General features: G+C 37.7%; 1 protein-coding gene across 2 annotated transcripts in view; it reads right to left on the reverse strand.

Moving 5' to 3' along the window:
- Positions 1 to 25,453, reverse strand: part of MEGF10 (multiple EGF like domains 10) — a 163,727-nt gene that overhangs the window by 77,772 nt on the left and 60,502 nt on the right. For both annotated transcript variants that reach the window (XM_014859529.3, XM_070517491.1), the window contains exon 5: positions 5,961 to 6,053. In XM_014859529.3, coding sequence (XP_014715015.3) covers positions 5,961 to 6,053 — 93 coding nt within the window. The remainder of the gene's footprint in view (positions 1 to 5,960; positions 6,054 to 25,453) is intronic.

The following is a 25,453-nucleotide window of genomic DNA, read 5'->3' on the forward strand; positions in this document are numbered from 1 at the left end:
CCTAAGTGTTTTTCACCTTAAACTACATACAAAAGCAAACAAACATAAAACTTTCTCGTGAGCCTTTTACTAACTTCCTATCTCTTTGCTCCCTCTCGTTGGCTTTTCAGCCATTTCTGGAGAGTTGTCTATACTTTATATCTTCTTTCTGTTACCCCTCACCCCACAGCAATCTGCTTCTGGCCCCAGCATTACGTTAGGCTCTTCTTGCCCTAGTCCACCCAGGCAACCTCTCACTAGCTTCCCAACTCCATTTTTAGCTTCCTCCATCCACCTCTTCTGCTGAGGCTGTTCTCTTTCTCAGGATGCAACATTCTATCTACTTTTCTGGAAGCTATGAGCTCTGTGAGACCAGTGACGGTCCAAATTTGTTTCCTTATCCCCATCATCCAGTACAGTTCCTTGTACACAGTAATCATTCAATGAAAGTTTGTATCATGAACACATGAATGACCTTCTCAGAATCATACAGTTCATTCAATCTGATTAAATGGAACAAACATTTACTGTGCTCCAATGACATGCCAGGCACAATGGAGGCTAAAGATATTAATAACACACAGCCCCTGCCCTCCAGGAGTTGTTTATCACTCAGTGAAGCAGGAAAAGGAATACAGGATTGATGAACAGACAGAGAGATTGATGCTGGGGTGGAACAGAGAGGGAGCGGGAAAGAGAGGAGGGAACAGAGATGGAGGCAAGATAGATTAATGTCATATAGGCTAGGGTATACATTAGAAAGCCAATAAAAGTAAAATATGTGTGTGCTTTTTAAAAAAATCATTTAATCAAATTTTCAAAGAAGCAATATGTCTGAGTCTAGTCAAATAAGTCATGATTTCACTCCAGGGGAACAAACTTTGTGCAGTTCTCTGACACACCTGGTTTTTTTATACAGAACATATATTGAGACCCAGGAACACTGACTGCATATCACATAGAGGACTCCTTCCCTCCACTGACAAGGTAAACAGCAAGATTAAATCTCCAGGGGAGGCCTTCGTAAACTGGTACATGTGAAGGTACTGTTAGTCCCTTAATCTCCCATGTACATCAACAAGGAAAAAAATACAGAGAGATAGCTGTGTAGGATAGTTAGCAATTTATTGTCATCTGGTCATTTTAGGCTCTTTATGTAATGTAAAAAAGAGTTACTCTTCTAATCAGGATTGAAGACTGATCTTGATCATCAAGGGGAAACAGGTCACTACTACACAATGAGAGAAAGGAGACCCCTGTCTGGAACCCAAGGGATTCCGTGGGGCACCTCTTAGTACTTCCATGCCCAGTAGGAAAGGTTAACGGAAAATGTCAACAACCAAAAAAAGGCAGGACAAATGAGAATTCAGATCCTCAGGAATAAAGGTTTAAGTCACTCCCCCAGGTAAAGAACCCCAAGCAGCTGAGGTTTGGGCTGAGGAAGGGGAAATTTGGAATGAGGAGGGGAAGAAGGAAACCATACATACAACTACAGCCTTGCGACTAATTACAGAAAAGGTGCCTGAAGTAGTTTTTAATATTTTCTATTGCTTGTTATACATATGTGTTTATTTGCAGATGCCATTTTCTTTTTTTTCCTCTTTCCATTTTTATTTTACTTTATATACAAGTTGCTGGACATTAACTTTACTAAGTAACAGAATATTCAGTGGAACTGTGGCTGAATTTGAGGAAAAATTAATATAATCAGCAATGGATACACCACCGTTGGGACTTACATTACCTCATTTTGAGACAAGAGTGAGAACATTTTTACTCGTAAGATGGATAGCTGTATCTTCTTAGGCAGAAATACAGAGTTGTTTTGTTGATGTACAGGAATTCAAATGTGTGTAGACATGTGCATGGAGGAGCTGAGTAACCAAAGGAGCGGCCTGCAACAGTTGCCACTTTATCATCTCTCAGTGCTAAATTTATCCTTCATTGCCTGCTCTATAAAAATGGATACGGGCCCTTTAAATATTTTTCCTTCCCAGCTGGCCAACTGTTAACCACTTTCAGTAAAGGGCCCTGGAGAGACACTAGGGGAGGAAAGAGATTTCCATCATGGTTTCAGTGTGCAAGCTCAACTGACTCCTGCAGTGCACACGGCTTCTCCAGCACCCAGCTCCTGCCGTGTGAGCACAGTGGGAGTGGCTGCTCCAGCACCTGGCTCTGTAACACCTACAGCTTTCACAGTGCCCAGTTTCTACAACACAAGTGGCTTCTCCAGCCCAGCTCCAGACTCCTGCAGCATGGGCTGCTTCTCTAGCATCCAGCTCCTGCAATACACTGTGGCTAGCAGACCCAGCAGCCAGCAACTTTCCCTGGCATCCCCCTGGGGCTTTTGTTGTAGCACAGTGTTTCCGGTAAGACACTTTTCCATGAACAGCTTTCCCAAGTGTCCCACGGGGCAGATATCTACCAAGTTCCAGAAGACAGATTTCCAGCAAGTTCTGCTATAGTAGTCTCACGGCAGCCTCTCTGCCATTCAGTGAGCTCTGGTTGTGCCTTCTCTAACAAGGTCTGGATCATACCCTTAGTGGGGCTTCCTTTTGGGCATTCTATCTCAGCCCTAGGAGCAGCGGCTGCTCCTGCTGTCAGCTATTATTATATTCTTCCAAGTGCTAGGCCCCTACTAGCCAATCCCTCATTATTCCAGTCTTCTGCTATAGTCAATTCTTTTTAATAAACTTGCCCTGTTCAAGATACTATGTGTCCCATTAGCAATGGGCATATCCGGAACCTGGGCCTTGGTTTCTAAACACCATTCTCCAAAGGGTCATTCGAAAGCTGAGGCAGGAAAAACACAAAATGATTTAGGAGTATTCTGTAGTACCAGAAAGTAAGAAAGTGCTCAAGAAAACAAAAACCAAAAAGATAGGGGCATGTCAAAATGACACAAGAGCCATCCAAAAGAACTCCCAAACTCCAAACCCGGAAAATTTTCAGCAAAAAGATAACATAATATTGGCTTACAATCCAAAATATCATATAAATATACATGAGTTCATTCATGCTGATATAAAGAAATGATTGAATAAATGGGAGAAAGATAAATCTTCCTTACAGAAGAGTGCCAAATAACGTATGTAGATACTGCTCCTCAAAGATATGAGCTGAAGTCCTGCCCTTCACCCTTGAGGGTAGGCTAGACTTAGTAACTTGCTTCCAAAGAATAGAGTAGGGAAAGGGAAAAAGAGTAACTTCATGTGGAAAAACCTGGCAAACACTCCGCATAGCAAGTGGTGAAGGTTAGCCAAGTGATGACATCGTTGGTGATGTCATATGAACGTCTTGATAAAGTGTGATGAGAAAGGCACTTCAACTCTGTGGTGCTCTTTTCAAAATCCATAACTCTAGTCTAATCATGAGAAAAACACCAGAGACACATAGACTAGGGGGCATTCTACAGGAAACCCAGCCAGTATTCTTTGAGGCTGCCAAGGTTATGAAAAACAAAGATTGCAACATTGTCGCAGACCAGAGGAGACTGGGGAGACAGGACAATGAAATGCAGCATGGTGCCCTGGATTGGATCGTGGAGCAGAAAGACGACATTAATGGAAAAACTGATGGAATTTAAAGATAGTCCAGAGTTTATTTAATAGTGATATACTCATGTCAGTTTCTCAGTTTGACAAACTAATGGTAAGACAGTAACAAGGGGGACAACTGGATGTAGGTATATAGGAACACTCTACTATCTTTGTATCTTTTTCTGTAAATCTAAAATTGTTCCGAAAAAAAAGGTTTACTCAAAACAAATTATTGTGGTTTCTGTCTCCTGATTGGACTCTGACTGATACAAGGAACTAGTCAGATTATCAAAGCAATCATCTCATGGACCTAACATACATCATCAAATATATTCATAACAAGAACCAGAGAGAGGGACATAGAAATAAAATCCTTGGAAATTAAGCCATTTTAACTCCGCTACTTAGTAGATTACTAGAGCATGCATTTTGTTTCGAGAATTATCTGGCCAAGAGTAATTAAATTATACACTTCCTAACGAGTGATATTAGAGTAACTGCCACAGACAAGACCCAGTGCTCCAGCTCAGAATAACATTTTCTTACGTGCTTATTAAACATGTCAGAAATGTTTTTCTCAGGACATCTTTAAAGATTTCAGATATCTGTCCACGTATTTATGGTTTTGTCATTATAAAACCAAAACATGAGTTGTAGAGAATATACTAAGAGTCGCCTCATATCATCTTCCAGGATTGAAAAGAACATGTGTTCTCAGAATTCTAGAGGCTTCGTTCAAAAATCAGTAAACTCCAAAATAGAGCAACAGTTTGTTTTCTAGAAGGCCTAAATCAGTTCTGGAGAGTCTGAAACCCATCTAGGCTTTTGTTTTGTTTAAACAAACATGCTTCGGTCTGATCTCTTAGCTTGAGTCTGCAGTTCTTATAAGACAAAGCATGAATACAACTGAAATTATTCCACAGCATTCTTGCCCTGGAATTAGTAACAAACTTCACATTTCAAAAGAAGAATACACCCACTCTTCTTTTTCCCATTAGTTTATATAATAATTTTATTTTTCTTCAAAACGTGTAGGCACAACTGATTTTTAAGCTGTTAAAGTTAATGAAAGCAACATCCCATTTGAGGTCAGTCGGCCAGAAAAATGGACATGTGCCAAATCCCACATCCCAAACATTTTGCCCCAACGGCATGTGAACAAAATGCCCCCTCTCCTCCTGATCTCCAGGAGAAGCAAAACAAAACCCTGCAAGAGAGTGACCACTGGAATGGGAAGCCTGTCAGGGGCAGAAAGACACACACACACACTCTCCCTGTCTAAGATACAACAAAAAGGCTCTTTCACCTAGAATGTTCTGTGCACAGACAGCACAAGGATTTCCCCCCGGATATGCTGTTTTAGGGACAAGCAAGAGATCACAAGACTACAACAAGTTCTAACAAGATAATGAGTAATCGTGCCAATTCCAAATGTAAGCAAGTAACAATTCTTGAAACCAGCTTATCCAGACAGCTTGAAGTCCTTTCAGACTAGTTTCAGAAAAGTATTTAGTAGCAATGAGGACAAATTTGTGCTCTCATGAGAGCCTGCTAATTTTTAAATCTACTATTTCGTTTCTCTAAACGTAACATTTTGTGCATTACCATTTAGTTGCACTTCGATTCCCTCTCACATTTTTCAAGACAAAAAGAAGCAAAAGAGAACAGGAAGTGTACACAATTACACGCGCAGCAACAAGTTAGCAAGGAAAGTTAAGTTTTAACTGTGAAATTTAGAAAAGTAACTGTATTACATGACATTCCATCATTTAATCCTCATAATAAAGAACATGAGATTTTAAGTGCAAACTGCTTATAGTCCAAAATATCATTATTTTAGAATTATAATTCCAACATAATGGAGACAAATTATATACTATATTATGATTTGATTTAATACCAAAATGTTAATGAATTTTCATTACCATTATTTCTCCCCAAAGTTATCTGAGCAAGTACTCATTATCTGAATCTCAGAATTCAGAGATAAATAAATATGTTAAGCATTGAAAATATTAATTTTACTTCTGAGTGAAAACCAGCAGGAGGTAAATTTTAATCACCAAGAAAGTATCTTAGATAAATCAAGATGTAAAACAGAAGTTAGAATACAATAGTTATGTTACTACCACTGCCTTACTAAGCTAAGGAATCTAAATTCTGGACCCTACTCTGGAAAATGCATTCATATTTACAGAAGCAGCATCAGATTATGAAATCTCTTTCTTTTCAAGCTCCTTTCTTTATACTTAATTAACAACAGTTCTGTATATAACACATGTACACATTTCAAAGAAACTGTATTAATGAGTTGGATTGGGAATCCACACCATGTTCTACATAGGGATGGAGAGAGAAACCCGTGGCTCGAGGTAATCTGCAGACAAGGGGGCCCATACAGCAAAAACATCCCGAGACAGACAAGAGCAGGTGGGAACTTACCACTGGAGCAGTTGGTCCCACCCCAGCCAGGCTCACACTGACAGGTGTTTGGAGCAATGCAGCGACCATGGACACATTTATCAGCACAGTGGGCTGTCAGAGAGAAAATCAATCAAATAAGGAAAGTTGGCACAAGACAAAAACCCCCAGCGACACAGCTGTTTCACATCCCAGTCTCAAGTATCACTTAAAAACAACATGCATGCTTGATAATTTTCTTCAATCCATTTCAGCCCTCTTACTGTCCGCTGCATAACCAAACAATTCCCCTTCTTATTTTGATATCTCCAAATAAATTCCTTCATTTCTACTATTTAATTCTACTTCATGCTAAATTAGGAAAGAAGTTTCAAGGAAAACTGCCTAATCCACTTTTTAAAAAAATTATCATTGACTACCAAATATATCCTCTCTGTTTCCGGAGGAGCATATGGGATGCAGAAACAACCACTAAGCAAGATAGCAGGACTCCAGAGTGACGAGTGCACCGAGAGGTATTCCCTTTACATAATGCCTTCACCAGAAACAACAGTAAATTTCTTTGTGCACAGGTTATTCACAACTGGGACACCAGAATTAGATGCTGTTTTTCTACTGAAGAGAACATTCAAAAAACGTCATCCAGGTCTTCAGGAAACAGTAAATCTCAACTCCTCTGCCATTAGTGAATTTATCTTAGGTGTGACCCAACCCACGGAGGAAGGGATATCACTGCAAACATGAGTGGATGAGTAGCCTGATGATTTCCCAAACAAACTTCAGTGGACTGATCGAAGGGACATCAGAAATACACTGTGCCAAACATCAGCATTGCCTTCAATCTTAGCCACTTGCATTGGTTAAACAGTCTTTAAAATACCTGGATATATGAGTAATTGTGAGAACTTAGAAGTTTTGGGTTCAGATATTCCAAAGTTTTACGTAAGGATGGGATAAGGTATCCTATGCTTTCAAGATAAGTTTTATTAATTCATGTCTTATTACACAAGTAAAACAGGTCTACTGTCCAAATGTAAAATGTCAACACGCAAAATAAACTTCATTTCCAGTTCCATCAACTAGTAACTTTTTCTTTTTTGAGGAAGATTAGCCCTGAGCTAATATCTGCTGCCAATCCTCCTCTTTTTGCTGAGGAAGACTGGCCCTGAGCTAACATCTGTGCCCATCTTCCTCTACTTTATATGTGGGACGCCTACCACAGCATGGCTTGCCAAGCAGTGCCATGTCCACACCCAGGATCCAAACCAGTGAACCCTGGGCCCGCCAAAGAGGAATGTATGCACTTAACCGCTGCGCCACAGGCCCGGCCCCAACTAGTGACTTTTTTATATGTGTAGAACCTTTCAGGAAATTTTTCCTATATATTTTTCTCCTCAAGACAAAAAAACAAAACAAAACAGAATCGTGATATTTTTAATTTGCCTTTCCACTTAATACAATGGTAGAATCTTTCCATGTCATTAAATATTCTTTTTTGTGATTTATCCAGTGTTGTGTGTGTATAATATATATTGTGTATCTATATTGTATATATAGTGTATATATATAGTGTGAGATATATATTTTATGTATTACACATATTGCTATACCAAAAATGATAATCACATCTAAGTTCTTTATCAAAAAATTTAGACATGAAGCGGTACAAAGGAAAGGCATTTTAGATGAAGAGAAAGTAAAGGCAAGAGGTAGAAAGAAAACCAATGGAAATGAGAAGGTCTGTTTGGGTGCAGTGTTTGGGGCAATAGCTTCGGAAAGATAAAGAGAGACCTTGAAAACCAAACTAAGGTATTAGGACTCTATTCTGAGAATTAGCTGGGAAAACTCTAACGAAAGATATAAATTTATTACAAGAAACCATCAGGTAGAGGACACTACAACAGAATAAAGTGACCACAAATTCAGAACACGCAGGCTCACTTCCACCACCAGAATAATTCTTAGCACTCAGGCACTTTGGTGAGGAGTGCCAGGCCAGGTGAGCTTGAAACCGTGGTCCAGAATAGAAATTTTGACAGTAGAATTCCAAGGAGATGCTTAGCAACCTCATAAGATTTTATTCAGACAATTCCATATTTAATTTAACTAAAAGAAAAATCTGTCTGCAACATATGAACATATTAGTCCTACAATATGTTGACTTATGCCACTAGGTTAAGTCGATAGGTGCCAACCTCAGGGTTCAGTGTCTCCTGCCATCTCTATGCACATGTTTGATACTGTAGATGTGTCGTTCATTTGTAATGTCGTAGCTCTGTAATGTTCTTTCTTCGAAATTTAGACATGCACATACAAGCCAGAAAATTACCATAACTGGAGTATGCAAGGATCAATTAAATGCCTCAAAGGGCTCAGGCCAACCGTGCAGGGCATGTTCCGGATGCCATATCACACTATGTTAGATGTAGCAGATGCACACAGGACACTCACCTTAAAGAGTGCACTGGCACCCACTGTGACTACGTAAATATGAAAGTACTTTGTCTTACTTGTCTTATGTACTGATGACATCTCTGTTTCCAGCATATTGTTAATGATCAGCCTGCAGATCCAAATTTACCAATTTCTCCTCCTTCAAGATACTAAAATGATTTAAAATTCTGTTTTCATATCTCAAGAACTTTTAAAAATCAGATACTGTTTGCCTTTAATAGGAAACAAGAGTTTTCTGATACTTTGCATTTAAAAGAAAACACAGCAATTAGATATGGTGGTTGATGAAAAGAGGTGTCACCCACACCCTCGAATTTCAAATTTTTGTGTTTATTTAAAATAGTCTTGTTATTCTCACCAATTAATTTTATACTAAGGAAATGTTATAAATGTTAACATAAGGTAAATTTATGTTAATAAAACACTACTTTGTTTTTATATCTTGAGTATTCATGTAAGATTTCATTTGGCAAAAGAGTCAATTCCACCATTTAAAAATTTGAAAAGCTCTGGGTTCCCAGGACACTGGATTGGATCAGAGCAACCTGGGGTTTCATAGCTACTTGGGAGGGGGTGGCTATGAGAGGAGGCTTTTGGAGTGTTCTACAGGCAGGTTTCGATTTGTTGCTCTCCCCTTATTTTTTCACTCCTTATCTTCCTCTTCACCTCCTTTCACCACTCATCTTTCTCTCCCCACAAACTACTTCTTTGATATGCATAGTCACCACACAGGCTGCAGATTAAACTTTGGTTTTAGTTGTAGTTGTGCTGGTCTTAACTCCAGGGGGCCCCCAAATGGTTTCCCCTGTACCCACCTGAATCAACTAGGGATAAAGGTAAGATCGAGCAAGCAGCCCTAGCACCATTCCTCCAATATCAACATGATTACTAAAATGGGTAAAGAAATGCATGAAAAGTTAAGCACGTGTCCCAGAGGGTTAAGAAGCATAATTGCACGTGCTTGGATGCCAGTTGATTGTTTTCGTTGCTACTGTTTTGTTAGTTCTAAAAAAGGATATTAAGTGAATTTCTATGTGTAAAAATCAGAGATCTGTTTCAGAATGCCTCGAGAATGCTGAATAATCCTATGAATGCCCTCATGTTTGATTCCTGATGGTACAAACTTTGTGTTTTATGAAATGAACACCAATAAGTCCAGCCAATTATAACAGATGAAAAGAATAATCCTGTGACCGTAATTTTAAAATTTAGATTATTTTTTATGAAAACCTTGAACTAACATTTGGCCAAAGTCTGAAGCAAAATGTGAATAGATAATTAGAAGAAAATAAATTCCTCTCTAAGTTAATTAGGAATTAGAAGGGGGAATCTGCTTTCCTAATGATTTTTTTCTTAATTAAAGTTAAAACCAATGGAATCACCCCTGAGCACTGAAGCCTAAAGTCAAATAATGATCTAAATAAGGGGAAATGTCATTGGTACGGATTCTGAAAGGAAAGAACACAAAATTCTACTGCCATGGCATAGAATCTCTGCACAGCGTTAGACTCTGTCACACAATGCCATCTCTGCTCCATGCCCTTATCCTACCAGCTCTGGACTCTCCACATCTTGCAACAGCCTTCTCCAAGTACCTGTGAGACCAGCAGGAGCAAAGGCAGACAACAGAGGAGAAGAGAGTCAGCTATAGAACTCCATGTTCTCTGACGTCCCAACTCACCAGGTTGCAGGAACACTAACTGTGGCCGACATGGTGACAGACACAGACCTTCCCTCGAGAAGACCAACTGAGCTAGATCCCTACCCCAGCCTCATCTTTCCTCTTTCACCTTTGAAGACCACTTACTCTGGGGGCTGAGCTTCCATGACTAACAAATTCCATGGGAGAAACCAATGTGGGTGAAAGACCTGAATTTGTCCTGTAGAAAATCCCAAAGTGAACAAGAAAAGAGAAAGAGAACAGAGATCCCCCTTAGCAAATGCTCAATAGCTTAGATTTCAAGGACAGGAACAAAAGACCCATCATTAGCGTGGCTCCTGCATCAAAGGAAACAGTCATTTTATTCCCTATTCATGTCCTTTCTTCTTATTTTTAAAAGGGCAATTAAAACCAAGAAAATGCTAGCAAAGATGATCTATCCAATATGATTTATTTTCACAACTGTCTTTAAGAAAATCATTAAATATCATATTCTGAGTTTTCAATAGTCTTTTTTAGAGCCCAGAAGCAAGCTGAATCTCTAGACCCACACTAAGTACACTGCCGCAGACACTTCAAGTTGCAAGGGGCAGTCAAACAATCTTCTCCCTCAAGAACTGGGAGGCAAGAGACACTGATGAGAAGAACATGCCGCATCTTTGAAGTGAAAGCTGTGGACAGCCTGTCTGTCTGATGGACAGGTGAAGAATGACATGATGACCCTGGAATCTTCTCTAATTAGGCTCTTATTTCAGCCTTAGTTCCTAAATCCGTTTAAATCCCATTACCAGTGCCATGGACCCCATTCCTTTCACTTGTAAATACTTGGCTTTAATACTGACAGCCACTAACTATACTCAATAGTTTTCTCTTCTGCCACATACCTTTCCCTTTGGATTTACACGTAGGGTATGGCAAAAAAAAGTGAAAGTAAGAATGGGCAGAGCTACTGGTGTCCTAAAGGACATAATATAATAAACTCATTTAAATTAATTTGAAAAAGGTTTCCATGATCGAAGTAATTCTTGAAAGCAAACCTTCCAGCTAATCGATTTTTCCTTAGAATTTCCTTTTATCGGGTATATGAATAAAGACAGTAAGTCACAAATCTTGTTTTCACTCTTCTATTCTGAGTTGCTGAAGAGGAACATAGATTTGAGAGTTAAAGGTGCCTTTACTGAGAATTTAAAATTATGGACTAAGAACAGTTTAGTGGATACCAGGGGAAAGGTGGGGTGGGGGGTGGGCACAAAGGGTGAAGTGGTGCACCTACAACATGACTGACAAACATTAATGTACAACTGAAATTTCACAAGATTGTAACCTATCAATAACTCAGTAAAAAAAAAACGTGCCTTTACTGAATATCATTCCCACATTTTTCAGACAAGGAAATTGAGACTAGGAAAATGAAATGATTTTCCCAATATTGGTAGCTGGGGTTAGAGGCAGAAGTAGGATTAAACCCTGGTGCCTGACTTCAGTGGAACAAAATGTAGGATGAGTTTTAAAGTGGAAAGCAGAGATAAAAAGGATGGTAAAGGTTGTGTGGGGTCAGATAATAAGGCAGGTGTACTAAATGGCTAGGAGTCAGAAGTTAGAATATTCAAATAAGGAAGCAAGAGAAAGCAGAGATTTGACTTCCAAGATAAACTTTATCCACTCCATACTTTTGTCTGAGGCCAATTATTTGCAATGTCTTTATAAAATCTGATTGCTACTGCAGTGTTCAAGTACAGACAGGAATAACTTTGTTTTCATATTTCCAAACATTACATTACAGCCTACCCTATTGTGTTTGTTTATAAAAGGGAAGGGAATTCTCTTTTCCTTCAATTTAATATTCACTGATGTAGCAGGTACATTGCTAGGCACTACTGTGCAATACGAAGATGGCAGACCAGGAACTCTTATTCTGCAGAGGAAGTCAAATATAGGCCCCTCAAAGCCACAAACCACAGAGCAGAATGCAGGCGTGCTATCAGAGATGTGAGCAAAATGCCGTGAAAGTGCATTCAATGATTCCATTTATATGAAACGTACAAATAGGCAAATCTACAGAGAAAGAAAGTGTTTTAGTGGTTGTCTATGACTGGGAGGGACTAGGGGTGAAACTGGGGTGGTGCTTAATGGGTACAGGGTTCTTTTGAGATGATGAAAGTGTTCTAAAATTGAGTATGTGATGGTTGCACAATTCTGTGGATATACTAAAACCACTGAATTGTGCACTTTAAATGGTTGAATTGTATGGTATATGAATGATATCTCAAAAACTTATACCTCAATTAAAAATATTGTAGGAGCTGTGGGAAGGGAGCAATTAATTCCAACTGGACTAAGATCAAGGAGGGTCCTATGAAAGAGAGAACATCTGAACTGAGGAAGTAGCCAACTTTGTAATAAAGTTGTAGGAAAATAGCCAACTATAACTGCCTCATACCCCATTCTCCTTCCATCCCATCCCCAAATTTGCATAACCTACTGCTTGGGGTCAGGGGCTCTTGCCCCACAGCCACCAGTGGTCTATGTATGCGATCTGCATAGATGCCTGGTCAATCATGGAGAGCAAGAGAACGCTGGGAGCCTAGGAATTTGCATTTAGTAAATGTAATGGGAAAAAATCCCTATCTAAAATTCCTTTCCCTCCGTTCCTGATACAGCTTTCATGGCTCTTAAGGACAAGTACAAAGAGCAACTACTAGTAGTGTATTTGGTAGTCATCGCTAAGTGTATACCTAAAGTCTATTCTTCCCTGCACCCTTATTAACAGAATTCCGCTTTCACCAAGGACAGTAACGGGACCAGCAATTAACTACATTTCCCAGCTCTTTCTGGATAGAAGTGTCCATGTGGAAAACAGTGCAGGGGGACAGACTTAATTGGTAAGTGCAATTCCTCTTCCCTGACGCCTGGTGTGTTGACAAAATGGCTGCATCTGCTAATACTCTCAGGCAACTCTGAGGGTGGGGCCCTGAGAGTCACTGAACCCTGCACTCGAATTCCTTGCATGAATGAATGAATGCCATAAGGCACCCACTTCCAGACTGCTCATTATATAAAGATAATAACCCCCTAGTAGGTATATGTTTCTGTTTTTCAGATATTATTTATTGCAGCCAAACATGATTTCTAACTAATACATTGCACCTTTGGGAGGTCTTTCAGGTGAGTTGGTTCCTAAATTTAAAAAAATATCCATAATAGCAGAAAACGACTATTGCAAAAAATGTCAAAAAAGTATTTGGCAAAATCCAACATCATTCCTGATAAAAATTCTCTGCAAACTAGGAATAAAAAGGAGCTTCCTTAACCCAATAAAGGGCAAATAAGAAAAACCTGCTACTAACATTGTCAATAGTGAAAGAATGAATGCTTTCCCTCTAAAATTAGGAACAAGAAAAGGATGTCTGCTCTTATAACTTCTATTCAGCATTGTGCTGGAGGTTCTAGCAAGTATAATACGACAAGAAAAGAGAAATAAAAGACATTCGTATTGGAAGGAAGAAGTAAAACTGCCTTTATTTACAGATTACGTAAGTATATGTATGTATGTAGAAAATCTGACGGAAACTACAAAAAAGCTACTAAAAATAACAAGACAGTTCAACAAGGCTGCAGACAAAAACCAATATACAAAACTTAATCATATTTCTATATGACAGTAATGAACAACCATAAATTGAAATTTTAAAACCATTACAATAATACCAAAAATATGAAACACTTAGGGGTAAATCTGACCAAAGATATGAAAGGCCTATACACTAAAAACTAACAACATTGTTGAGAGAAATTAAAGAATTGAACCAAACTATCAAAGAATTTGACCTATTTGACATACACAGAACACCTCACCCAACATACTCATATACGTATTCATTTACGTATACATATTCTCTCTAAATAGAGAGAGAGACCTTGTTTATCAGGCAGATGACTCAATACTGTTAAGGTATCAATTCTCGCCCAAGTAGATCTGTAGATTCAACAGAACACCAACCAAAATCCCAGCAGCTTTTTTTGCAGAAATCGACAAGCTGATTTTAAAATTCATATGTAAATTCAAAGTACCTATAACAGCCAAAACAACTTTGAAAAAGAAATAAAAAGTTGGAGAATGAATACTACTTGATTTAAAGACTTATAAAGGCACAATGATCAAGACAGTGTGATATTGGTGTAAATGTAAACAGATCAAACGAACAGAAAAGAGCCCAGAAATAAATCCACACACATATGGACAAGCATCTTTTGACAGAAGCACAAAGACAACTAAGTGAAGAAAGAACAGTCTTTTCCACAGTGCTGTAAAAATTGGATATCTATATGCAAATAAATGTGGATACATAATCTTGCACCATATAAAAATTAATTCAAAATGAATCATAGACCTAAATGTAAAGCCTACAAATATAAAACCTCTAGAAGAAAACATAAGAGAAAACCTTTGTGACAGTGAGTTGGACAAACATTTCTTAAATAAGCCACCAAAAACATAATCTGAAAAGAACAAATTAATAAATTTGTCCATCAAATCAAAATTAAAAACTTCTGCTCTTCAAAAAACACCATTAAGAGAATGAAAAGATAAGACACAAAATGGAAGAAATATTTTCAACTTGATCTGATAAAGAACCTGTATCCAGAATACATAAAGAATATTAAATAAGGAAATAGCTTAATTACAAATAAATAAATAAATGGGAAAAAAATTTGGACACTTCACCAAGGAAGATGTACTCACGACAAATAAGCTCATGAAAAGATGCTCAATATCATTAGTCACTAGAATAGTATGAATTAAAACTACAATAAGATAATACTACGTATCTATTCAGATGACTGAAATTTAAAAGACCGACTGTATCAGGTGTTGGCAAAGATGCAACTCTCATACACATGCAAAATGCGCAACCATTTTGGAAAAGTTTGTCAGTTCTTAAAGTCTTTACAGACTTTTCGATTGTTTCCAGTTTTCGGCTGTTACAAATAACTCATCTCTAAAAACTTGTGTACAAGTATCAAAGGACTCAGCCGTTCCACTCCCAGGTATTACACAAAAGAAATAAAAGTTTATGTCCATACAAAAACCTGTACACAAGTTCTCAGAGCAGCTTTATTTATAATTGACAAAAACTGGAAGCAATCCAAATGTCCATAAACATATGAAAAAATAAATTGTGGTATATCCATACAATAGAATACTACTCAGCAATAAAAATGAATGAATGAATGATACACACGACAATATGGATGAAACCCAAAAAGATTATGCTGAGTGAAAGAGACCAGATATAGAAGAGAACATACTGTATGATCCCATTTATATAAAGCTCTAGAAAATACAAACTAATCTAGAATAACAGAAAGCAGATCAGTGGTTACCTGGGGAAGTGGGGGGAAGGTAGGAGTGGATGGAGGAATTACAAAGGGGTGTGAGAAATGTTTATATGTGAGGAACAGATTCACTGCCATGACTGAGGTAATGGTTTCATGGTTGTATACATATGCCAATACCTATCAAATTGTATACTTAAATTCGTAGTTATTCTTTGTCAATTTCACTTCAGTAAAGCTGATAAAACAAAATCAGAGTGTGAGGAGAACTTCCAGAGAGAGGCAAAGAGACCTCTTTCTACACCAAAGAGGGCAGATAGAAAAAAAATCTGAGCTAACACTAAAATACTGTACACATTTTGCAATTTCATTAAGAGTCTGTGATCATTGATGTATGAGCTTTCCAAATGTTTATGAAGGTATGGGCTTTAGATCCACCCAAGAAATATATATTTGAGGAAATGCTAATATTAAAAACTCACAACACAATATTCTACTAAGCTTTTGCTCTACAAAGTGAATAACTTACACAAAAAAAAGTGTTGAAATAGACTCTTGTAACAGATCCCACGCAAGGGATTGAAATACCATCTGTGGAGCACATAATCCTATTCATTTATTTGAAAATGGAAAGTTTTTAGCTTAATTCCACAAATATACAGGCATTATCTATTTTGGCCACAACTCTCGCATTGTGTCTCTTTAGGTTAAACTGGATTTAAGTAATATAAGTAGCATGATCCTAATGGACCATAGTTTCAAGAAGTTAGCGAGCATTGGAATAAACTCTAATTTTCCTAAGCATAAATTCCTCACAACTCAGCCTACAACTGCTCTGATGATACAACTGCAAACTGATTCAGTTTGAGAAGGGTTGCAAAATTGTCAGCATCTGGTTTAGAGAAGAAACCAGAAAGAAGGTGCCTTCGTTTGGGATAAATCATTTCCCTCCCGATCCTGTCATGTCTATGTCTGTGAGGAAAGCACAGTGATTCTACAGGAAGTGCCATACCAGGCTCCTCTGTTTTTAGAATGGCATTTCTCTTGGTCAGACCACTCTCGATGGAACCATAGAATTCTTTCACAAGTATTCTTGCCCACTGTGTGTTTTCCACCATATGGCATTTCCCCTAGGCTGCCCTATTTCATCTTGCTGACGCTTGTTTCCAGACACTTTGCTTCCGGTTATCCAATTCATCTGAATCACATGTTAACAATAAAGGCCAGCCCTAGAGAAAGTTGAGAGGACAGTGTGGTTATAGTTAGGGTTACCACTTTTCCCATGCAATGTCCTCCCCTCCTTCCTCCTTGGAGATTTCCTTGTGACCTCTGGTGCCCTCAGGTTCTTTCTACTCTCCTTCTCTGTCTACACTAGCTTGAGAATAAACGGAGTCTCATATTCAGGAGTCAAGGACTAATAATAACAGCTACGGTTAATTCCCTTGTCAGGGACATTGCATTTCAGTATTGAAGCCTTAAGCCAAATGTATAAATTAAGTGGTAGAATTTCTTCAAAAAGCAGAGGATCAAGGGTCCAACAGAAAGCTAGCAGCAGGACTTTTGCTACTAGAACGCCCCACAAAAACACACACTCAAATGCCTCCCGGAGCCAGGTAGGATCAATGAGAAGAGTAAGCAGACCAGCTACAGCCTGGGCAAACTCAGAGAGCACTGTTTCATCTAAAAGGGGCGGCTACCGGGGGTCAAAAGGCATAAGCTTCCAGTTATAAAAGAAATAAGTCATGGGATATAATGTACAACATGGTGACTACAGTTAATAATACTGTATTACATATTTGAAAGTTGCTAAGAAAAATCACAAAAGTCTTCATTATGAGAAAAAAATTTTGCAACAATGTTTGGTGACAGATGTTACCTAGAATTATTGTGATCATTTCACAATATATACAAATATCAAATCATTATGTTGTACACGTGAAACTAATATAATGTTAAATGTCAATTATACCTCAATTAAATAAATTAATTAATTAAAGGGGCAGCTCCCCTTCAGGATCTCCTGTCTACTGCCACAGAAGAATGTCAAGCCAGTGTTATCAATTGCCTGATTTTTCCAAAGAAGATGAAAGTCCTAAGCTTTATGTTAAAATTTTTTTAAATGTAAAACACCATGTGCACCAAACAAAACATGATTATCCATCAAATCATCCACCCTGCTAGTTTGCCACCTCTGGCATAGACTATTAGCCTGCTTTATGAAACATCAGTGAAAGCCCTAAGACGTTCAGAATAAAGAGCTTTTAAGTTCTTTGACAGATGACATTTTGAACTTAACTGTTCTTTTTTCTTAATTTTAGATTTTCCTCTGTATCAACTGCAAATCTATTATTTATACAGCTGTTTTGAATTTAATATCAAGAACTGCTTCATACGCATACTCATTGACAACTTTACTTTTGGTGAAGAACTGTTTTCTATGAACATCTCTGTTAATAACAGTTCAAAACTTGAGGGAGGCCCAGCCAACGGTGCCCCAATTGCTGAAACCAGTAAATAGGTACATCTTCTGTGTCATGGTAAAGGGAAGAAGTGTCTGCCATATCCTGCCATGATAACTAAAAATTTCCCTTTCTTGAGTTGTTACAACAGACATTATGATTGCCTCTAGAAGAAATAAAAGAGATGTGACATCAGCAACATGACTAAAAAAGACATCCATTGTGGTACTCCCCCTCAACAACAACAACTCGGCATCCATCCACGGACAAAAGTGCCTTTGTGGGAGCTGTGGGATCCAGCACCACATGTCAAGGAACCTGGAAGGAGTCTTGCCCACCCATGCATCAGGTAATAGTGTATAGTCTTCAGTCTCAGCTGTGGACCCTGCAGTGGCCCATGAACTGTCTCCAGTCCATCTTGGCCACAGTCCAGCAGGCTCTGGAAAACACTGTCTTAGGCAATCACCCATGGATGAGAGGGCCTTTGTGGAAATCCAGGTTTCCAGCAGAGAAGCTCCAGCACATCATCGGAGCAAAAAAATACAAGTTTGGACACCATGGAGAAATTAAGAGGAACAGTTAGACTTTACTTACATCACCCCTTCCCCAAAGCAGCACAGCTCAGTGCCAAGACAGCCCTTCTCAGTCTGTGATTTCTCATGCAAGGGAAAGGGAGAGCATGTGAGTGAGCGCACACCTTCCCCAGCTGTGTAGGACTTTGTCAAAGAGGCCCATTCGTCTCTCGCCACACCCAGAGTATGGAGTTGTGAGCTGCATGACTCAGGGGAGGGAAGAGGCTGGGAAAACAGAAGATAGGAATTTCAGAGGGCATGAAAGGAACGTGGATCTACTACCTATGTTGCAGAATCCATCAAGAAGCCTACCCACAAGCCACTGGGGATGCCTAGCCTGCAGCTATCTCCAAATGGCCCACGGTCACTCCCAACACTCTGTGCACCTCACCCATGCACACCCTCACTCTGTGTCCAGCAATTTTTGCACACTCCCAACAGTGCTGAGAGCAAGCTTTGGCAGATGGCTAGTGATTATGTGCAGAAAGCCACCTAAATCTGTGGGACAAGGAGAAACCAGAAACACCTTTGGGAAAGCAAGAGGGACGCTTGTCAGCACCTTGCCTGGCATGTTGTAGGATGGAGAGGAGGCATACAACTTTAAGAATTCTGCCACAAGTTGGAGCAAGAAGTGTGGAGCAGGTATATCAATACAAGGTCTGAGAAAACTTCAGAATCTCTAGCAGAGCTGATAGGATGTATTATCTCCCAAAGTCATTTAGTAAAGACTGGAGGAGGTGATTACATCTGCAAATGTGAAGACAGCAGCAAAAGATTTCAGTTAAATATCAAGGATACATGACACCACCAGAAGAATACTATAATCTTCCAGTAAGTGACCTCAAAGACACGGAGATCTGCAATTTATCCAATAAAAAATTCAAAATAGCTATTTTAAGGAAGCTCAAAGAGCTACAAGAAAACACAGAAAGACAATTCAATAAGATCAGCAAAACAATACACAAACAAAATGAAAAGTTTAGCAACTAAACAGAAACCATAAAAAAGAACCAAACAGAAATTCTGGATCTGAAGAATAATGAATAAAATGAAAAATACAATAGAGAGCATCAACATAAGAATGGATCAAGCAGGAAGAAGAATCTGTGAAGCAGCAGACAGATATTTTCATATTATCCAGTCAGAGGAGAAGAGAAAAGAATGAAAAAGAGTGAAGAAAGCCTATATAATCTATGGGATAGCATCAAAAGAAGCAATCTGAGAAATATTAGAACCCCTGAAAGAAAAGAGAGGGAGAAGGGGCAGAAAGTTTATTTAAAGAAACAAGAGCTGAGAACTTTCCAAATCTCAAGAGAGACTTGGATATTCAAGTTTATGAAGCTCAAGTCACCAAACAAACTCAAAGAGATCTTCTCCAAGACACATTCTAATAAAACTGTCAAAACCAAAGACAAAGAGAGAATCTTAAAAGCAGCAGGAGAAAAGAAGCCTATAACTTACAAGGGAATAGCCGTAAGGCTATCAGCGAATTTCTTAGCAGAAATCTCACAGGCAGGAGAGAGTGGAATGATATAGTCAAAGTTCTGAAAGAAAAAACTGCCAACCAAGAACACTATCCAGGAAAGTTGGCTTTCTAAATGAAGGAGAGATAAAGACTTTCCCAGACAAACAAAAGCTGAAGGAGTTCACCACCACCTGACCTGCCTATAAGAAATGCTAAAAGGAGTGCTTCAAGCTGAAATGAAAGGATGCTAATTAGTATATTTTCATATTCTTTTCATGTTACAACACACTGGTAAAGGTAAGTATATAGTCAAATTTAGAATACTCTAATTATGAACAGGATTTCAACAAGATATATGCACTCCTATCTTCATTGCAGCATTATTCACAATAGCCAAGATACGGAAATAACCCAAATGCCTACCAACAGACGAATGGATAAAAAGATGTGATGCATACACACAAAGGAATATTATTTAGCCTTGAGAAAGGAAGATATCCTCCCATTTGTGGCAACAGGGATGGACCCTGACCACATTATGCTAAATTTGATAAGTCAGACAGAGAAACACAAGTACTATATGATATCTCTTATATGTGGAATCTAAAAAGGTTAAACCTGTAAAAAACAAAGAGTAAAATGGTGGTTACCAGGGGATGAAAGTTGGGGGTGGGGGGATAAGTGTGATGGTGTTTAAGGATTAAAAACTTGTAAAAGGCGGTAAATAAGCCAGAGAGATCTAATGTGCAGTATAATGAATATAGAGAACAATACTGTATTATAATTATGTAAAATGATAAAAATTGCTACATCGGCAAGCATATTACAATATATAAAGGTATCAAAGTAACACACTGTACTTTGTGTGTTACAGTGTGTAACAACACACTTTAAACTTACAGAATGCTACACATCAAATTTATTCAATAAACAGAAGGAATACTCTAATAATGTAACATGGTGGGGTGTGTTAACAACTTAACTCTAGTATAAAGGTTAAAGAATGAAAGTTTAAAAAATAACTATAGCTACAATAATTTGTTAATGAATACACAATACAAAATACAAAAATACAAAATACAAAAGAGGTAAATTATGACATCAAAAACACAAAAGAGGGCAGAGTGAAAGAGTAGAGTTTTTGTATGTGATCAAAGTTAAGCTGATATCAGAGTAAAACAGGCTTTTACATCTATAAGATGTTTTATGTCAGCTTCATGGTAACCACAAAGCAAAAACCTACAGGAGATACACAAATGAGAAGAGAATTGAAGCGTACCACTGTGGAAAATCATCAATTCACAAAGGAAGGCAGAAAAAGAGAGAGAAAGGAACAAGAGAACGACAAAATAGTCAGAAAACAATAAGATGGCATTAGTAAGTGTATGAAAAATTATTCTGAATGTAAAAGGATTAAATTCTACAATCAAAAGGCATAGAGTGGTTGGATGGATTTACAAAAATAAGTCCCAATCATATGCTGCCTAAAAAACTTCAGCTTTAAGCACACATATAGGCTCAAAGTGAAGGGATGGAAAAAGATACCCCATGCAAGTGGAAACCAAAAGATAGCAGGAGTAGCTACACTTACATGAGACAAAATAGACATTAAGCCAAAAATTGTAACAAGAGACAAAGAAGGTAATTATATAATGATAAAGGGGTCAATTCATCAAGGGGATATAACAATTGTAAATATATCTGCACCCAACATAGGAGCACCAAAATATATTAAGCAAATACTAACAGATCTGAAAGGAGAAATAGACAACCGTAGAATAATAGCAGAGGACTTCAATACTCCACTTTCAACAATGGATAGACCCGCCAGACAGAAAGTCAATAAGGAAATATTGGACTAGAACTATACTTTAGACCAAATGGACCTAACAGACGTATACATAATATTCCCCATCCAACAGCAGCAGAATACATTCTTCTCAAGTGCATATAGAATACTCTCCAGGATGGATCATATGATAGGTCACAAAACAAGGCTTGGCAAATTTAAGAAGACTGAAATCATATCAGGTATCTTTTCCAACCACAATGGTATGAAACTAGAAGTCAATAACAGGAGGAAAACTAGAAAATTCACAAATATGTGGAAGTATAACATTGCTGAACAAGCAATGGGTCGAGAAAGAAATCAAATTAAAATAAAAAATATCTTGAAACAAACAAAAATTGAAACACAACACACCAAAATTTACAGAATGTAGCAAAAGCCATTCCAAGAGGGAAGTTTACAGTAATAAATACCTGCATTAAGAAAAGAGAAAGATCTCAAATAAACAACCTAACTCTACATGTCAAGGAACTAGAATAAAAAGAACAAACTAAGCCCAAAGTTAACACAAAGAAGGAAATAACAAATATCAGAGCAGAAATAAATGAAATAGAGACCAGAAAAACAATAAAAGAGATCAATGAAACCAAGAGCTGGTTTTTGAAAAGATGAATGAAATTGACAAATGTTTAGCTCAACTAACTACAGAAAAAAGAGAGAAGAATCAAAATCAGAAATGAAACAGGAGATGTTACAACAGATATCACAGAAATACAAATGCTCATAAAAGACTACTATGAACAATTATACACCAACAAATTGGATAACCTGGAAGGAATGGATATATTCCTAGAAACATACAACCTACCAGGACTGAATCATGAAGAAATAGAAAATCTCAACAGATCAATAATGAGTAAGGAGATCAAAAACTTCCCAAGAAAGAAAAGCCTAGAACCAGAAGGTTTCCTGGTGAATTTACCAAACATTTACAGAAGAATTAATGCCAATCTTTCCCAAATTCTTCCTGAAAATTCAGGCAGAGAGAGCACTCCCAATCTCATTTATAAGGCCGGCATTACCCAGATACGAAAGGCAGATAAGGACACCACAAGATAAGTAAATTACAGGTCAATATCTCTGATGAATATAGATGCAAAAATTCTCAACAGAATATTAGCAAACCAAATTCAGCAGCACATTAAAAAATCATATACCTTGAGCAGGTGGGATTTATCCCTGGGATGCAAGGATGGTTCAACACACACAAATCAATAAACGTGATACACCACATTAATCAAATGAAAGATAAAAATCATACATTATCGCAATAGATGCAGAAAGAGCTCTTGACAAAATACAGCATCCTTTCATGATAAAAATTCACAACAAACTTGGTATGTAAGAAATGTACATCAACATAAGAAAGGCCATATATGACAAGCCCACAGCTAATATCATACTTAAAGGTGAAATGTTGAAAGCTTTTCCTCTAAGATCAGAAATAACACAAGAGGGCCCATTCTCACCACTTCCGTTCAACATAGTTGTGGAAGTCCTATTCAGAGCAATCAGGAAAGAAAAAGAAATAAAAGCCATAACAGTCAGAAAAGAAGTAAAATTATCTGTTTGCTGATAATCATGAAGACTCCACCAAACACTCTTAGAACTAATCAATAATTTCAGTAAAGTTGCAGAATTCAAAATCAACACTCCGAAATCAGTTTCATTTCCATACATTAACAATGAACTAACTGAAGAAGAAAGAAAACAATTCCATTCACACTATCATCAAAAAACAATAAAATACTTAGAAATAAATTTAACCAAGAAAGTAAAAGACCTGTACACTGAAAACTCTAAGACTTTGATGAAATAAATGGAAGAAGACATAGCAAATGGAAAGATGTCCCATGTTCATGGATTCAAAGTACTAATATTGTTAAAATGCCTACACTACCCAAAGTCATCTATAGATTCAATGCAATCCCTGTAAAAATTCCAACAGAATTTTTCACAGACATAGAAAAAAAATCCTAAAATTTGTTTGGAACTACAAAAGATGCCAAATAGCCAAAGCAATCCTGAGAAAGAAGAACAAAGCTGGAGGCATTACACTTCTTGATTTCCAACTATATTGCAGAGCTACTGTCATCAAAATAGTACAGCACTGGCGCAAAAACAGACACATAGACCAACAGAATAGAATCTAGGGCACAGAAACAAACCCTTGAATATACCATCAACAAATATTTGATGAGAGAGCCAAGAATACTCAATGGGGAAAGGATAGACTCTTCAATAAATGGTACTGGGAAAACTGGATAATCACATGCAGAAGAATGAAATTGGACCCTTATCCTACACTAATGACAAAAATTAACTCAAAATGAATTAAAGACTTAAACATAAAATCTGAAACAATAAAACTCCCTGAAGAAAACAGAGAAAAAACTCCTTAACATTGGTCTTGGCAACATTCTTTTTTAATATGACACCAAAAGCACAAGCAACAAAAGCAAAATAAATAAGTGGGACCACATCAAACTAAAAAGCTCCTGCACAGCAAAAGAAAAAATCAACAAAATGAAAAATCAACCTCAGAATGGGAGAAAATATTTGCAAATCATATGTCTGATAAGCGGTTAATATCTAAAATATACAAAAGCTCATATAACTCAATAGCAAAAAAACAAACAACCAATTAAAAAATAAGCAGAGAACTTGAATAGATATTTTTCCAAAGACATTCAGAAGGCCAACAGGTACATGAAAAGGTGCCTGACATCACTTCTCATCGTGGAAACGCAAATCAAAACTACAAGGAGCTATCACCACACACCTGTTAGAATGGCTATCATCAACACGACAAGAGATAACAAGTGTGGGCAAGGATGTACAGAAAAGAGAGCCTCTGTGCACTGTTGGTGGGAATGTAAGTTGATATAGCCACTATGGAAAACAGTATGGAGGCTCCTCAAAAGATTAAAAATAGAAGTACCATATGACCCAGCAATCTCTCTTTGGGGTAGAGAGGAAACGAAATCAGAATCTCGAAGAAATATCTGCACTCCTATGTTCATTGCAGCAGTATTCATAATAGTCAAAATATGGAAACAACCCAAATGTCCTTCAGCAAAGTGGATAAAGAAAATTTGGTGTATGTATATATCTATATATATGCACACACAATGAAATATTATTCATCCATAAGAAAGAAGGAAATCCTGCCGTTTGTGATGACATGGATAGTCCGAGGGCATTACCTTAAGTGAAATAAGTCAGACAAAGAAAGACCAATACTGTATGATGTCACTTACATGTGGAATCTAAAAAAGCTGAATCCATAGAAACAGAAAGTAGAATGGTGGTGGGCAGGGTTGGAGGGTAGGGGAAATGGGAAAATGTGGTCAAAGGACACAAACTTCCAGTTATAAGATGAATAAGTTCTGGGGATATAATGTACAGCATGGCGACTATACTCAACAATACTGTATTATATACTTGAAAGTTGCTAAGAGAGTAGATCTTAAATTTTCTCACCACAAAAAGGAAATGGTAATTACGTAGATGATGGAGGTGTTAAGTAACTCTATTAGGGTGATCATTTTGCAATATATAAGTGTGTCAGATCACCACCTTCTACACTTTACACTTACACAATGTTATATATCAATTATCTCTCAGTAAAGCTGGAAAAAAAGAAGAAATTAAAGATGAAGTTGAATATTTACAGTTACCAGCCTAAGGTTATATAAAGGCAAACTGAATCCCTTAA

The sequence above is a fragment of the Equus asinus genome, chromosome 9 (genome assembly GCF_041296235.1).
Source record: "Equus asinus isolate D_3611 breed Donkey chromosome 9, EquAss-T2T_v2, whole genome shotgun sequence".
NCBI classification, from domain to species: domain Eukaryota; kingdom Metazoa; phylum Chordata; class Mammalia; order Perissodactyla; family Equidae; genus Equus; species Equus asinus.